This window comes from Mandrillus leucophaeus, unplaced genomic scaffold, assembly GCF_000951045.1.
Source record: "Mandrillus leucophaeus isolate KB7577 unplaced genomic scaffold, Mleu.le_1.0 Scaffold23, whole genome shotgun sequence".
In the NCBI taxonomy this organism is placed as follows: Eukaryota; Metazoa; Chordata; class Mammalia; order Primates; family Cercopithecidae; genus Mandrillus; species Mandrillus leucophaeus.
This window is the reverse complement of record NW_012102365.1, coordinates 4228572-4245379: the sequence shown is the minus strand read 5'-3', so window position 1 is coordinate 4245379 and position 16808 is coordinate 4228572. Positions and strand designations below refer to the sequence as shown.

Genomic DNA, 16808 nt, shown 5'->3' with positions numbered 1-16808 from the left:
AAAAAAAAAAAAAAAATTTAAAAAAATAACAATCTATTTTGCATAATTATCATGAGGATTCAGACATTCAGAGGAACATCCAGATTTTCTTCTTTTTCTAAACATCCTGGATGCTATCCTGGATGCTTCCAGTGGATACTATCCATTATCCTGGCTGCTCATTGGCCAAGGAGAGTGAGCTGGGGTTGAATGTGCTCAGGGCTCCTTCCTTATGATCCTGGTCTCATCCTCTGACTCAGGAACCTGGCGGACCGAGGCTGTGTTCAGCGAGGAAGCACTGATCCAAGTTCCGAGTGACATCCCTCTTCAGAGCGCTGCCACCCTGGGCGTCAATCCCTGCACAGCCTACAGGATGTTGATGGACTTCGAGCAGCTGCAGCCAGGTAGGAACCCGGAGTTAGGGGAGCAGGTCAGGGTCTCCCAACTAGGGTGCCACTCACATCCTGACCCCAAGGCCAGGAGAACTTGCAAGGTGGAGGTTTTGACGGGGTGATGGACCTCTCACCCGGGTGAATGTTGTTGCTTTCACGTAGAAAGGTGTTAGCTTGGTTCCTAGGAAACATGCCGAAACCTCACGAGGAGTACGCTCTCGAAAACTGCTGCAGGGTCACATTCCCTAGAGCTTGGGATTGAATTCTGTCATTCAGCAAAAATGTGTTGAGCTGTGTTAAGCTCTGGGATACAAAGCCAGACAAGATAGACACAGTCCCTGTGTTTTCAGTAAAACGCTGAACTTAGTGTTAATAATTCCACTCAGCGTTTACATAGCACTTTCCAGTTCACAGAAGTGCCTTGACAGGCATTATCCCCATTGAGTGCATTAAATCTTCAAAGCGTTGCAGTGAGGTTGGTACCATCATTGGTTAAGAGCTCAAGCTTTGGGCAGATAACCTGGATCTGACCCCAGGCTTCACCTTTCCCTGACTGTGAATTCGCCTCTCAAATCATCAGATTTTTCTTCTGTAAAATGGAGAATAAAGAACATGGAGGGTGAAACACTACAGCATAACACTTCACACAGTGCTGGGCATGCAGTGCAGAGACTGTCCACTGCTTTTATTCGTCTTCCCTTTCATAAATGGGAAAACTGAGGTCCAGAGAGGTAAACTATTTGCATGAGATCAGCCAGCAGGTAAATGACAAAGCCAGGTGTTTCATTTGGGTTTCCCTGAAAGCGGAGCCTAAGACCAGGACTGGGTGCAGACAGTTTGTTTCGGAAGCAGAAATGAGGGGGAGTGGGGAGAGTGAGACAGAGATGGAGGCAAAGCCCATGAAGCCCGGTTACTGCTATGGGCAACTACTGCTCAGGCTGTTTTTTTTGAGACGGAGTCTTACTCTGTCGCCCAGGCTGGAGTGCAGTGGCGTGGGCTCACTGCAACCTCCGCCTCCCAGTTTCAAGGGACTATAGCTTGGGATTGCCACCACATCCAGCTAATTTTTGAATTTTTAGTAGAAACAGGGTTTCACCATATTGGCCAGGCTCGTCTTAAGCTCCTGACCTTGTGATCCGCCCACCTCAGTCTCTCAAAGTGCTGGGGTTACAGACATGAGCCACCCCCCCACTGGCCTGCTCAGTCTTGCTGGGGGCCCTCTGAAGACTCTCATAGAACCCACCACAGAATTAACCCTTAAGGCCGGGCATGGTGGCGGCGCCTGTGATCCCAGCTACTCAGGAGGCTGAGGCAGGAGAATCGCTTGAACCCGGAAGGCAGAGGTTGCAGTGAGCCGAGATTGTGCCACTGCACTCCAGCCTGGGCGACAGAACAAGACCCATCTCAAAAAAGAAAAACTAACCCCTTGAATGATGAGTTTTTCACTAATTCTCACACCCCATTGTTTAAGGGTCACCCTAAGGGCATTAACTTTCTGGGCTGCCTCTGCACACCGTGCACATCCGTGAGGCGCAGTGGCTGTAGAACTCACCCAAGCCACCTCTCATGCCAGTGAGGAAACTGAGGCCCAGAGCTGTTGGAGTGTGATGAAACATGGTGCCCAGCCACTGTCCAAGGCCTGGCTGAAAGCCGATGCCAGTTCCCACAAAGAGAAATATAGGTTTCTCACAACTATGACAGAGGGGTCCTGGGAGCGTTTGGTAGAGAAAGACAGTGGCTGTGACCAGGGACCTTTGCTGGAGTCCTAGTGCAGCAGATGCTTTGTTTGCCTGCGTCCCATGCCCTAAAGCCACCTCCCATTTGGGCTGCAGCTGTGGTAACAGATCTAGGCATTTCAACGCTGCCCACCCTAAGTACCCACTGTGCACCTCTCCACTTTCCTGCCTCAAGGCTGATGTGGCCAGAACTGTTGAGTCAACTTAGGATCTTGACAAATGGTGAGAATTACATTTTACATTGTGATCAGTTTATACAAATAGGGACATATATATATATATATAAAATGGAAACCAAAGTTTCGTGAAATACCCTTACTATGTGTGACATACTCTGTTATTTTTTATTCTCCTCTCAATTTTAACTTTTAAAAAATGCTGCTTGCAGCCAACTAGATTGATTCATAATCCACTAGTGGGTGACAACCTGTACGTTGACCCCTGGTGAAGGAGAGTGGGCATTCTTCTTCCAGGAAGTCCTCGATCTCTAGTTTCAGCCCATTGTGTGACAGATCCCTGCTGTCTCTCAAAAACCAGAAAACATTTCAAAGTCAACAAAGCACTTTCCCGGACATGATGCATTTGACTCTAATCAGGGGCGCTTTTTTTTTTTTTTTTTTTCATAGAGAGAGTCTTGCTCTGTCGCCCAGGCTGGAGTACAGTAGCGTGATCTCGGCTCACGGCAACCTCCACCTCCCGGGTTCAAGCGATTCTCCTGCCTCAGCCTCCCTAGTAGCTGGGATTACATTTTAAGGGAAGGAAACTGAAGTTCACAGAGGTCATAACTTGCCCTGTCTGTTTAGTTACAATCATTGGTGAAACTGAGACTCATGCCCAGGTCCATCTCATTCCAGAGCCCACATTTTTCCCAGCATGTCACCCTGCCTTCCCCAATGGCCAGGTCCAAAGCTAAACCTGGGCTTTGCCACAAAACTGTAGGACCCTGTTTCAGGGGCTGCCAGTTTCTCCAGCACAGCTCTAATCCCATTTCAAGGCAGTGCGCCTTTATTAAACACCGCGGAGGGGAATAGGGCACGGTCCTTCCCTCTCAAGAAGCTACAAGCTGTTCATAGAAATGGACCTATATACAACAAAGTATAAGACTAAGACGGGGCAGACCATGGTATGTGCATTAATACAGAGGCCCACAGAGCACTTTGGGAGCACATAGAGGGGAAAATCCAGGAAGGCTTCATGAAGGCTACACTTGAGCTGCACTTCAAAGGATCTACAGGATTTCAATAGGAAGGAAGAGAGGAGGGAAACATTGCAAACCAAGGAAATAACCTAAGCAAAGACCTGAGGACATAAAAGTTGGGAGGGTTATGAAGGCTATAAAATCTTTTCCATAGCAGGGCAGGGTCTAAATTATGTCCAGTGTAGATGCTGAGTTACCAAGTCCTGGGAGGCATCGTGAGTGTTGTGGAAGTTTAAGAGGCATTAGGGGAACAGTGAGAAACAATGTAAGCTCTGAGAAGACTCAGCAGCCAGGTCCTGGGTCCCTGTTGAGCCTGAGGACTCCCTTGCCTACAGTAGGATCCCTGGCTGGAAGCCTTTGATCTATTGCAGATCTATACAGGGCTTGATTTGGTTCTCTTCCTGGCTCCACAGGGGATTCTGTCATCCAGAATGCATCCAACAGCGGAGTGGGGCAAGCAGTCATCCAGATCGCCGCAGCCCTGGGCCTAAGAACCATCAATGTGGTCCGAGACAGGTGTGTGGGGAGGAGGCTTCATCCCAGACCACGACTTCGGCCTTTCCCACCTCCCATCCCTGCAGTGCCCACTTGTACACCAGAGGGCGCCCTTGCATAAGCATAAACTGGCCTTAGGTGTCACTAACAGAGTTGGTGGCTGAAACAGATGAGTCAGCCCTAAGAAATGAAGTCCAGCTGGCTTTTGGTGATAGGATGAGTGAATCTGAAATGTAAAGAGAGGGCAGGAAGGAGGTGGAGACTGCTCTTACTGAACAGCTAAGACTTTCTGAGACTCTTGGCTTGTGATAACCTCATGTTTTCAAAACCCCAGTTCATATTTGGGAATGTTTTGAGCTGTATTATTCTTTCTGTGAACCGTCTAACCCAAGGCCCCTTTACCCTTGCTTTTGTGTGGTACTTGGAAGTGCACTAAATACAGACAGGAAGGAGACAGAGGCAGGTTTATCATCTGTCTTTTACAGATGAGGAAACTGAAGTTTCAGAGAGCAGCTTGCCCTGGAAGACACAGCAAGTCAGTAACAGACTCGGTTTCCTCACTCTCCATCGTATCGTCCAGTTTCTCTAAGCCTCACTGTTCATGAATGTGGCTGTGGCTGTCATGGAAGCCCAGTCTTAGTATAATTGACACCAGCTTCAGTTCCTCACTTGTACTAACAAAAATCATTCCGTTTGCCTTAACCAAAGAGACCCAGGACCACTCCCGGACTAGAGTGTGTGTGCACAACACTCTGAAGAGCCCTTGAAAAGATGGGGAAGTGGAGTTTGTCTTTTCAGAGGAAGAAATCAGGAAGTTAAGTGACTTCTCCCTGGGCACAGATGGCTTCTAGCACTATTGAGCTGTCAGGGCCTGTGGAAGCCACCCAGTCTCACTCTGTTTCCAGTGAGGAGACAGCCAAGAGCTATTGAAGCCGGATGAAATTAGGTGGCTGGTCCCTGCTCAAGCCTGGCTTAAACCTAACCCCAGCTTCCTGCAAAAAGACGCATGGGTTCTCCCAGCTGTGGTAGAGGGGTCCTGGGAGACTTTGGTGGAAAAAGCCGGCAGATGTGACCAGGGAACTATATTTGGTTTCCAGACCTGATATCCAGAAGCTGAGTGACAGACTGAAGAGTCTGGGGGCTGAGCATGTCATCACAGAAGAGGAGCTAAGAAGGCCCGAAATGAAAAACTTCTTTAAGGTACCTAGTAAGAGGGACATTGCCCCTCCAGTCCATGCGCATCTCCCTGAAGAAAGTTGACATGCATTAGAGAAGCTGGGGACTGGCACCATTGTTCCTCTCTGGAAACCTCCCTTTGCCTCTTCTTGGTTGGTTAAAGCCCTTTCCCCCAGCCAGGTGGCAAGCAGCATGCATTAAGTGCCCAGATGCTGGGAGGGAGGCACGAGAAACAGACAGAGTTTAGGAAACCCAGTGTGACTTGCAGTTTTAAACATTTGTGGTGGGCCATGTCAGCCCACATGTGTGACTCTAAGAACTGGCAGGAGAGGACCTGAGGAAACAGAGACACAGAAAGAGAAAGGAAAGAAGTAACCTTTCCCAACTACCTGCCTTAATTTTATCTGATAATTTCCACAAAAGCTATTCAAAGGAACCTGCTATCTGTTTTACTCAGAAAAGAGGAAGTGCTTAACCAAAATCATATAGTTTATAAGGGGGAGAGTCAGAGCTGGCCTCAGTCTCTCTGAACTGAAAGCCTCTTAACCTTCAAGAACCTCCACCCTACAACATGCCTAGTAAGTGACCAGACCCTCAGCCCCTTTTTACTGAACCATCAGGAGGAACCAAAGACACACACTCAAGAGCGTGCACTTCTTGCAAACATTTCTGAAGCAGTAGATCAGCATATATAATATTAGCCAAGTCACAAGGACTGAAAAGGGGAGCACACAGGGAGCCGAAGCCCACCAAACTGCATGCAGATGCCCTTTGCCTATTCTTTCCCAGAGAAGATGAGTTCTGCCAGATCCTAAAATGGACAACAGGATTAAGTTGCTACAGAAAAGGCCCTTCTTGGCCAGATGAGGTGGCTCATGCCTGTAATCCCAACACTTTGGGAGGCCAAGGCAGGCGGATTGCTTGAGTCTGAGAGTTTGAGGCTAGCCTGAGCAACATAGTGAGACCTCTGTCTCTACAAAAAAAATTTTTAATTATCTGGGCATCATGATACACATCTGCAGTCCCAGCTACTCGGGAGGCTGAGGTGAGAGGATTGCTTGAGCCTGGGAGGGTGAGGTAGCAGTGAGCCATGATTGCACCACTGCACTCCAGCCTGGGTAACAGAGCGAGACCCTGTCTTAGGAAGAAAAAGAAAAAAGAAAGAAAAGACCCTTCCTAAGCAGAGAAAAAGGTGAGTTCAAAGGCATAAACACATACACGCGTGCATGCACGCAAACAAAGGCATAAACATCTCATTTTATTTACTCCCTCCTTCTAACACAGCACTTGGGCAAGCTTCAGACCCCACATGTAGAGGGGGGTCGCTCCCTCACTGCACTTTTGTTGCTTTCCAGGACATGCCCCAGCCACGGCTTGCTCTCAACTGTGTCGGTGGGAAAAGCTCCACAGAGCTGCTGCGGCAGTTAGCGTAAGTCCCTTGGGCCTGCAGGTCCAGCTCGCCGGAACTCTCCAGGTCTTTAGCTGGGATGACCATCAAGTGACCGAGTCCCAGTGGCCAGTTCAAGCCAAGACCAGGTCAGCACAATGTCGAGTGGAAACTAGGACCAAAGTCATCCAGCTATTTGAGCACTGCTTTCTCAGTCTCCTCCTTTGTAGATGACCAAAAGGCCTATCCAGCTTTGTTTTTCCAAGGGACCCCAGAAGTAGACTGCTAAGCTGTCTGCCATAGAGGAATAGTCAAGGATTTATAACCTAGGGATGTCTGAAAAAGTCACTTAGTCCTAGCTTATTTAACCTTCCAAATTTGTACTAGCTTTTAAAATAGATTCTAATTTTAAAGGGAACATTATGCTTATTACAAAACATTTTGAAAACATGTAAAATTGCAAAGGAAAACTTAAGCATAAAAGTTTCCTGTTGGCTGGGACTGTGGCTCATGCCTATTATCCCAGTACTTTGGGAGGCCAAGGAGAAAGCATCACTTGAGGCCAGGAGTTCGAGACCAGCCTGGGTAACACAGTGAGACCCGATCACTACAAAAAAAAATTTGATTTTTTTTTTTAAGTTACCTGGCTAGGCATGGTGGTTCATGCTTATAAAATCCCAACAAGACGAGCAGATCACTTGAGGTCAGGAGTTTAAGACCAGCCTGGCCAACATGGGGAAACTCCATCTCTACTAAAAATACAAAAAAACTAGCTGGGTGTGGTGGCAGGCATCTGTAATCCCAGCTACTCGGGAGGCTGAGGCACAAGAATCATTTGAATCCAGGAGGTGGAGGTTGCAGTGAGCTGAGATCACACCATTCTACTCCAGCCTGGGTGATAGAGGGAGATTCCATCTCAAAAAAGAAATAAAAGTTACCTGTCACCCCACCACCAAGGGGGATAAGCCTTGTTGACAATATTAATGCATGTCCTTCATTCTTTCCTTTAATATAAGCTTCTAGGCCAGGCACGATGGCTCACGCCTATAATCCCAGCACTTTGGGAGGCTGAGGCGGACGGATCACGAAGTCAGGAGATTGAGACCATCCTGGCTAACACAGTGAAACCCCGTCTCTGCTAAAAATACAAAAAATTAGCTGGGTGTGGTGGCGGGCGCCGTAGTCCCAGCTGCTGGGGAGGCTGAGGCAGGAGAATGGCATGAACCCAGGAGGTGGAGCTTGCAGTGGGCTGAGATCGCACCACTGCACTCCAGCCTGGGCGACAGAGGGAGACTCCGTCTCAAAAATAAATAAATAAATAAAATAACCTTCTTGAGCTAGAGTGTGCGTAAAAAGACACTTCCTAACTAAGGCAGGAACCCCCTCAGTAGCACGGATTCAGCTAGCACATACTTGCTGAGCACTTACTAGCTACCAGGCACAGAGAGGGCCGTGGCACTGATGCGCCCTCTGAGATCTCACAGGCTAGATGAGCAGGCGAGTCACGTGGCCAGAGCGCTGTGGTGAGTATTCATCATGCACCGGACTGTGCAGTGCTTGACTTACCCCTCCCACAACCATCTAGACAGGGGGTGCAGTTCTAATCTCTGTTTTATACTTTTCAAAAATGAGGCCCAGGCCAGGTGCAGTGGCTCATGCATGTAAACCTAGCACTTTGGGAGGCCGAGGCAAGTGGATCACCTGAGGTCAAGAATTCGAAACCAGCCTGGCCAACGTGGTGAAACCTCGTCTCCACTAAAAATACAAAAATTAGCCAGGCATGGTGGTAGACACCTGTAATCCCAGCTACTTGGGAGGCTAAGGCAGGAGAATCGCTTGAACCCAGGAGGTGAAGGTTGCAGTGAGCCTTGCATTCCAGCCTGGGCTTCAGAGACAGACTGTGTCTCAAAAAAAAAAAAAAAAAAAACCGAGGCTCAAAGAGGTCAGGTACCTGGCCCAAAGTCTAGTCAGCAGGAGAGCCAGGCGTGACCCCACATTTGAGCACACCGCTTCAGCCCTATACCTGACAGCCCCGGTGGCAGACCTCAATCCCAATGTCATTGCAGGAGGAAGCGTTGTGCAGTAGTTATGAGTGTAGGCACTGGAGTCAGAATGACTGGGTTCAAGCCCCAGCTCTGTCTGTGACTTACTAGCTGTGGGCCTATGGAAAGTTAGGCAATACGTGAAAAGCAATCCAGGCCTCCGTCTCTTCATCTTTAAAATGGGGGTTTTATAAACCCTCTGCCTCTGAAGGGTAATCTAACACAGGGGCCCCCACGCCTCAGACCAGTGCCAGTTCGTGGCCTGTTAGGAACCAGGTCACGCAGCAGGAGGTGAGCGGTGGGTGAGCGAGCATGGCTCCCTGAGCTCTGCCTCCTGACAGATCAGCAGCAGCATTCGATTCTGATAGGCCTGTGAACCCTGTTGTGAACCACGCATGCAAGGGATCCAGGTCCCGTGCTCCTTATGAGAATCTAATGCCTGAGGATCTGAGGTGGAACAGTTTCATCCCAAAACCATCTTCCTTCCTCCAGTCCACGGAAAAATTGTCTTCCATGAAACTGGTCCTGGTGCCAACAAGGTTAGGGACCACTGGTCTAAAGGACACTGGGTGATATACAAATTGCTGTACAAATGATGGATGGGCTTCAGCTTTCTCATCTCTAAAACAAGGTTGTTACGAGGATTCCCTGAGGCAGTACATGCAAAATGCTTAGAACTGTGCCTGGCACATAGTAGAAACCTGGTAAATGTTAGCTACTAGTCTGATTAGACCAAGTGCAGCAGGGATACAGAGGAGAGAGGGCTTGGCTCCCAGGAGCTACTTTCTACAGCAGGTGGCAGTCGAGGGGCACTTAAGACCAAACTACCCAGCAGCCTCTGGGACAGAAGTACCTGCCCTAGGACAGCAGCTCCTTCCATTCGGTAGTTTTCAAAGTCTACCTTGTGTTGTCCCCAAATGTGCTTGAAGTCATCCTTGATCAACAGACTCCCAGAAGAGCCAGGGAGTGGGGAGGGGAACACAGGTTAAGTCAAGCATGTGAACTCCAGGCTTATTCACTTAGAAATTATATTAGCTTCACTCCCGTATGTCAGCTGACGTCGGGGTGTGGGTGTCAGACAGCGGGTACTGAGAAGGCACCTCCTGCAGTGAGAGGACGCTTGTCATTGTTCCCTCCACCATCCACATCACTCCTTATCTGTAGAGCTGTTTCCTCACATTGATTCTAGGAATGAGCATTGACAGATGAAGAGATGAGGTCTGGGCCATTTTCACTGCATCACCCAAGGTCGGACACCTGTAGTGAGAGCAGAGCCAAGGCTGAACTCAGGCCTCGAGCTCATCTGGAGAGAGCAAGTTTCTTTTCAGCACTTAATCAAAGCCTGACTGGTTGGGTTAGATAAGTGGATTCCCAACCCTGGCTAAACATCCAAGTCATCCAGATGGGGGGTGTGTGTGTGTTTAATATACATTCTTGTATCCTGATTCATTGGGTCTGGGATTGGACCTAGGAATCTGGTTTGTTGTTTTGTTTTATACTGAGACAGTCTCACTGTGTTGCCTAGGTTGGAGTGCAGCAGTGCAATCTCAGCTCACTGCAGCCTCAACCTCCCAGTCTCAAGTGATCCTCCCACCTCAGCCTCCTGAGTGGGACCACAGGCATGTACCACCATGCGCAGCTAATTTTTTTTATTATTATTTGTAGACACAGGGTCTCACTGTGTTGCCCAGGCTGGTCTCAAACTCCTGGGCTCAGGCAATCCTCCCACCTTGGCCTCCCAAAGCGCTGGTATTACAGGTGTGAGCTGCCATCCCCAGCATTTATTTATTTATTTATTTATTTTCTGAGATAGGGTCTCACTCTGTTGCCCAGGTTAGGGTGCAGTAGTGTGATCAGGGCTCACTGCAGCCTCACTTTCATGCCCTCAAGTGATTCTCCCACCTCAGCCTCCCAAGAAGCTGAGACTACAGGCATGCCACCTTGCCCAGCTAATTTTTTGTACTTTTTTAATAGAGATGGGGTCTCCTTTTGTTGCCTAAGCTGGTCTTGAACTCCTGGGCTCAAGTGATCCACCTGCCTCAGCCTCCCAAAGTGCTGGAATTATAGGCATGAACCACTGCACCCAGCCGGAATCTGTATTTTTCAACCTTCCCCAGAGATTCTGAGAGCAGGGTTTAGGAACCAGGGTTGAAGCAGAAGCACCATGGCAGGTTCAGGAAGGGCTCTGTCTCTGCTTTGCACCCAGTCTTTGTTCTCTTTGGACTCTTTAGGCGTGGAGGAACCATGGTAACCTATGGGGGGATGGCCAAGCAGCCCGTCATAGCCTCTGTGGTAAGCTGGGTCGGAGGGAGGCATGCCTGGAGCCGGGCCGGACACCTCAGCCAGGCCACATCCCCTGGCACGACAGCTGTCTAAACTTAGGCAATGCCCCGTCCCTGGAGGGGTGTCTGTACCCTTAAGCGATGCCTGAAGTTCTTGCCCTCAGAGCCCAGCATGTCCTTCCTGTGTCCACAGAGCCTGCTCATTTTTAAGGATCTCAAACTTCGGGGCTTTTGGTTGTCCCAGTGGAAGAAGGACCACAGTCCAGGTGAGTGCACGGCCCAGTGCAAGGAGTCACAGATGAGGGCAGTGCCTAAAAATGGCAGCAGAAATGACCAGCTACTGAGCCCTGGAGGGGTGATTGGGTCCCCAGTCCCACAGAAGGATCAAAGAGAATAGCCTTAGGCCAGCTACAGTCAGCAAATAGTTATTGGACTAAACTAGGTTAGTCTTAGGGGCACAGAACAAAACAGACACTGCCCCCATCCTGAAGAGCTGACAGTGGGGAAAGATGGATAGCAAAGTAGAGAGAATAGACTCTGGAGCCAGCCTGCCTGGGTTCAAATCTGCTTCCACACTACTGGGTAGAGGTTCTGCCTAGACAGTGGTGGGACCCTGGGCAAGTTACTTAATCTCTGCCTCAGTTTAAATTCATAAGTTTAAACTCTTGTTAGCCGTGTTTGACAGAGGAGGAAATCGAGGTTCAGAGTGGTTAAGTAGTATGCCCAAAGTCACCTCCCCACGGGGAGGGATGCAGCCAGGATGTGAACAGATCATCTCCTGTTCATCTCCTGGAGGACTGGCTCCCTAGAGTGGGATCTCCAAACTCAGGATGAAGAATAACATGGGATTATCCAAGTGAAGGGGAGGAAGGTGGTGGCGTGAATACAGTGTTTCAGGCAGAAAAAATCGAAAATCTTATGTGCACTGAAGTGCTTCCGAGCGACCTGGAGTGCTAGATCTGAGCTGGGGCTGAGAAATTGGGTGAGTGGGTTGTGACCAGGTTACAAAAGGCCTTATAAACCTGATTAAGGCATTCAGACTCACTGGGGTTTTTTTGCTGTTTTGGGGGGTTATTTGTTTTGAGACAAGGTATCGCTCTGTTGCCCTGGCTGGAGTGCAGTGGTGTGTTCACAGCTCACTACAGCCTCAACCTCCTCGGCTCAGGTGATCCTCCCCTCAGCCTCCCAAGTAGCTAGGACCACAGGCACATGCCACCATGTCCAGCTAGTTTTTGTATTTTTAGTAGAGATGGGGTTTCATCATGTTGCCCAGACTGGTCTCAAACTCCTGGGCTCAAGGGATCCACCCGCCTCAGCCTCCCAGAGTGCTGGGATTATAGGCATGATTTACCGCGCCCAGCCAAGACTCACTCTTAAAGGCAACTGAGGAGCCACTGAAGTGTTTTAACCAGTAGATATGACTAGATTTGAAGGTTGAATGAATTTATGTCTATGGAAAAACACTTCTCAGCTAAGGCCTTCACTTCTCAACTTCCTGTACCATATAGGGTCCTTCAGAGGAGGCAGGCCCAGGGAGGGGATGTTGGTGGCCTCAGGTCGTGGGGTTCTAAGGGAGGCCTGGGCTCTCAGGGAGAGCTCCTTTTCCTGAGCAGAGCTCGACTGTTCCACATCACTTGGCATGCCAGGCACACCCACTCCCTCCCCGTGCCTCCTCTGGCCTCCCTGCCTCCGCCATCCTTCTCCTCCCACCATTCAGTGCTCCTGGCTCCACTGCGGCTAGGTTCTGTGAGTCTGTGCCATCTTAATCACCACTCTGAAGAGTGGTCTTTGCCTGCCTGCCCCTCAGACCATAGAGCCACTCCTGTGTTCCTCTCTCCCCACCTGGACCTCACTGTCCTAAAGACAGGCAGGGACCAGGCTGCCTCCACAGCCACCCCATCCTTGGCACAGCCAGGACTCAAGGCTTTATTGGAGCTCGGTGCCAGCTCCTGTCCATAGGGCAGCCCCGTGCCACATCTCACCAATCTCCAGCTGCTGTTCCCCTGTCTGATTTCCTCCAACCTCCCGCAGACCAGTTCAAGGAGCTGATCCTCACACTGTGCGATCTCATCCGCCGAGGCCAACTCACAGCCCCTGCCTGCTCCCAGGTCCCACTGCAGGACTACCAGTCTGCTTTGGAAGCCTCCATGAAGCCCTTCATGTCTTCAAAGCAGATTCTCACCATGTGATCATCCCAAAAGAGCCGGAGTGACGTGAGAGGGGAAGCAGATCTGAGGGGCTGGGTGCAGGCCCCTCAGTCGGGGTTCCCACCTTCCCCAGACTACTGCTCTCCTCACTGCCTCTTCCTATTAGGAGGATGGTGAAGCCAGCTGTGGTTTTCCCCAGGGCCAGCCTTAAGGTATCTAATAAAGTCTGAACTCTTCCTTCCAAAAAGTAGAAGTCATCCCTGTCAAGGACCGTCACTCTGCACTGGTCAGCTCATAGCACCAAGAGGCCCCCTTCCTGCTTTTCTGTCACGTGTTCCCCCAGTAATCATTTTCTGACCACCCTGAAAGCAAAGCCTGGGTGGACACTGCCAGGGCAAAGACCAGTAGGCCACCATCCCTGGCTTCAAGCTGCACAAGCCCACAGAGGAGGGTCCTGTAGAACGAGCGCTTTGCTGTGCTTCTCAGGAGTGTGCGGCCCGGTCCAGGGCTTCGGGAGGATCAGCTGCACGGAAGAGTCAATGCCAGGCTGAGGTCATCAGAGCCCTGAGGAACGAGGACGTGGGGTCTCCACTCTCATGGAACTGCCGTTCTAACTGAAGACATAGACAGTATACCAGTGGTTCTCAACCAGAGGCAATTTTACCCCCAGGAGACATTTGACAATGTCTGGGAATATATCTGGCAGTCACAGCTTGGGGAGGAGGTTGCTACTGGCATCTAGCAGGCAGAGTGAGTACTGCTGTTAAACCCACCACAGGACACGCAACAGCCTCCTGCAACAAAGAATTACCCAAGGCCTGGCGCGGTGGCTCACACCTGTTAATACCAGTACTTTGGGTAGCCAAGGCGAGCGGATCACTTGAGCCCAGGAGTTCAAGGTCAGCCTAGGCAACATGGTGAAACGCCATCTCTACAAAAAATACAAACATTAGCCACCCGTGGTGCTGTGCACCTGTAGTCTCAGCTACTCAGGAGGCTGAGGTGGGAGGATCACCTGAGCCTGGGAGGTCTAGACGGCAGTGAGCCATGATCATGCCACTGCACTCCAGCCTAGGCGACAGAGCAAGACCCTATCTCAAAAAAAAAAAAAATTCAGCTCCCAAATGTTCAATGTTCATGAGGTCATTGATCAACCCTGCATTAAACAGTCTCACAGTAATTGCCATAGTGACTAATGCTGTAAAGAAGATCTGTGGGGTGCTGTAAGAGCAGAATGAAGATCTTGCCCTAGGCCCCAGGGTCAGGGGTATGCTTCTGTGAAGTTTGAAGGTGGGCCCTGACAAATGAGTGAGCTTTATTCAGGCCGAGAGAAGAGCTTGACATGTGACATATTGGTATTTGCTTCACGATTCATTTGCTCAAAGCAAAGAACAGAGGCTTCAGGGTGTCTCCCTTATCACCTGGCCCTCTGTACCCAGCACTCAGGAGCCTCATTTAGGACTCATTTATTGAGTGCCTAGTGTGTGCCCAAAGCTAAGGATACCAATGAAAGAAGTGCTGCTGGCCCTCAGGTTGCTCAGCCTAGTGTAAGATTGACCAGTACAGTGTAATGATGAGGTCACTGACATGGAGGTGTTCAGAGGGCCTTGGGAGGACACACAGGGGCCCCAGTTCTGCCTGAGGGTATCAAGGAAGGATTCCTAGAGGAAGTATCTTCTACAGCCAGTCTTGAATACCGAGCAGGAAACTGCATATCAAGCAAAGCCAACAGCACATATGAGAGTTCAGAGGCCTGAGAGCCTGGCACTCAGGGAACTGCAGTCAAGTGTAGCTGCTGCCTTAGACATGGAGGAAATGTGGGAACTGAGGTGGGAGACATGGGCGAGGGTCAGATCACAAAGGACCATGATGTCAGGACTTACCCTGAAGCCCTAGGGAGGCACCAAGGGATTTTAGGAGTGGAGCAATATGGAAAAAACTGGCTCAGAAGGTTTTATTTATTTATGTATTTTATTTATTTATTTATTTATTTATTTTTGAGACAAAGTCTCACCCTGCCCGGGCTGGTGTGCAGTGAGGTGATCTCGGCTCTCTGCAGCCTCCGCCTCCCAGATTCAAGTGATTCTCCTACCTCAGCCTCCCGAGTGGCTGGGACTACAGGCGCATGCCACCACACCCGGCTAATTTTTGTATTTTTAGTAGAGACGGAGTTTCACCATGTTGGCCAGGCTGGTCTTGAACTCCTGACCTCGTGATCCACCCACCTCGGCCTCCCAAAGTGCTGGGATTACAGGCGTGAGCCCCCGCGCCCGGCTGGAAGTTTTAATTGCGTGCCAATTTGCACACAGACTCCCAGCATAATCATCTTTTTGGGAGCATCTTGTGTGTCCGCTGGAAAAAAGGACTCAGCTTCAGCCTGGGGCTGGGAAAGGTCTGCATTGCCCTCTGGGGAAAATTTGCCACCTTCTGGGCTCAAGATCAGCCCCAACTCTTTCCTGTTCCCTGTCCTCTAAGTTAATGGGACAAGTGATTATACAGATGATCAATGCAGGCAAGTGAAAAAAGCCTAAGAAGGAGGGAAGGCTGCCAGAGGCCACAGGAGTAAAATTAAGATTAGGTTCTTTTAGGCCAGGTGAGGTGCCTCACACCTATAATTAGCAGGGCGTGGTGGTGTGTGCCTGTAGTTCCAGCTACTCAGGAGGCTGAGGCAGGAGAATCACTTGAACCTGGGAGGCAGAGGTTGCAGTGAGCTGAGATCGTGCCACTGCACTTCAGCCTGGGCAAGAGAGAGAGACTCTGTCTCAAAAAAAAAAAGGATTATTCCAGGGGAATCCGTAAGGTTGGGGTTTAGGGAGAGTGGTGAGCCTGAGTCCTGGTGAAGGAGCAGGCCCCTGGTGCCCACTCTAAGAGTAGGCATACAGGAATGTAAGTAACACCATGCTTCAAGATCTGGAGGAACATGCAGAATGTCCTGAGAACAGTGAAGGCAATGATTCCTTGTACCTTTAGGGGTCTGGAGGTGACATTTGGACTGATCTTTAAAGGATGATTATAATTTACTCAGGGAAGGGTGACAAGCATTACAGACTAAGAGACCAGATTAGGCAGTTGTAGAAACAGGGCATTTATGTTAGAACTTTCATTTTCCCCATTCTCTTCCTGAGAATTAAAACCTACCACTTTTAGGTGGGTATATAGTAGGCCGGAATAAACACCGTTTCTCTGCATCCCTTGCAGCTAACAAGATCTGCCCCAAGTGATGTAAGCAGAGGTGTTAGGTGTCAGTTTCTTAAGAACCTCTTTTTTTTTTTTTTTTTAATGGAGAAATGGGGTCTTGCTCTGTCACCTAGGTTGGAGTGCAGTGGCACAATCTCGGCTCACTGCAACTTCCACCTCCCAGGTCCAAGCAATTCTCCTGCTTCAGTCTCCCAAGTAGCTGGGATTACAGGTGCCCGCCACCACGCCCAGCTAGTTTTTGTATTTTTAGTAGAAACAGCGTTTCCCCTTGTTGGAAAGGCTGGTCTTGAACTCCTGACCTTAGGTGATGATCCGCTGGCCTCTGCCTCCCAAAGTGCTGGGATTACAGGTGTAAACCACTGTGCCCAGCCCAGGAACCTCTTTAAAATATAGCTGGCCTGCATCCTGCAACCTTTTTTTTTCCCTTCCCCTTCCACCTTCCTTATAGCTGGATATACAGACGTGATTCCTGGAGTTTACCCAGCCATCTTTGACTATGTTAAGAATGGGACAGCAGGTCAGGCGCGGTGGCTTATGCCTGTAATCCCAACACTTTGGGAGACCAAGGCAGGTGGATCACGAGGTCGAGAGATCAAGAATATCCTGGCCAAGATGGTGAAACCCCATCTCTATAAAAATACAAAAATTAGCCGGGCATGGTGGCGGGCACCTGTAATTTCAGCTACTCAGGAGGCTGAGGCAGGAGAATCACTTGAACCTGGGAGGTGGAGGTTGCAGGGAGCCAAGATCCCACCACTGCACTCCAGCCTGGTGAC

The 16808-nt window shown here is 49.8% G+C and overlaps 1 protein-coding gene across 3 annotated transcripts in view; it reads left to right on the top strand.

Annotated features, from left to right (window-relative positions):
• Positions 1-13081, top strand: part of MECR (mitochondrial trans-2-enoyl-CoA reductase) — a 42652-nt gene extending 29571 nt beyond the window's left edge. For all 3 annotated transcript variants that reach the window (XM_011981749.1, XM_011981750.1, XM_011981748.1), the window contains 7 exons: positions 240-383; positions 3719-3821; positions 4898-5000; positions 6332-6405; positions 10637-10697; positions 10881-10953; positions 12719-13081. In XM_011981749.1, coding sequence (XP_011837139.1) covers positions 240-383; positions 3719-3821; positions 4898-5000; positions 6332-6405; positions 10637-10697; positions 10881-10953; positions 12719-12876 — 716 coding nt within the window. In that variant the 3' untranslated portion in view covers positions 12877-13081. The remainder of the gene's footprint in view (positions 1-239; positions 384-3718; positions 3822-4897; positions 5001-6331; positions 6406-10636; positions 10698-10880; positions 10954-12718) is intronic.
• The last annotated feature ends 3727 nt before the right edge of the window (positions 13082-16808 follow it).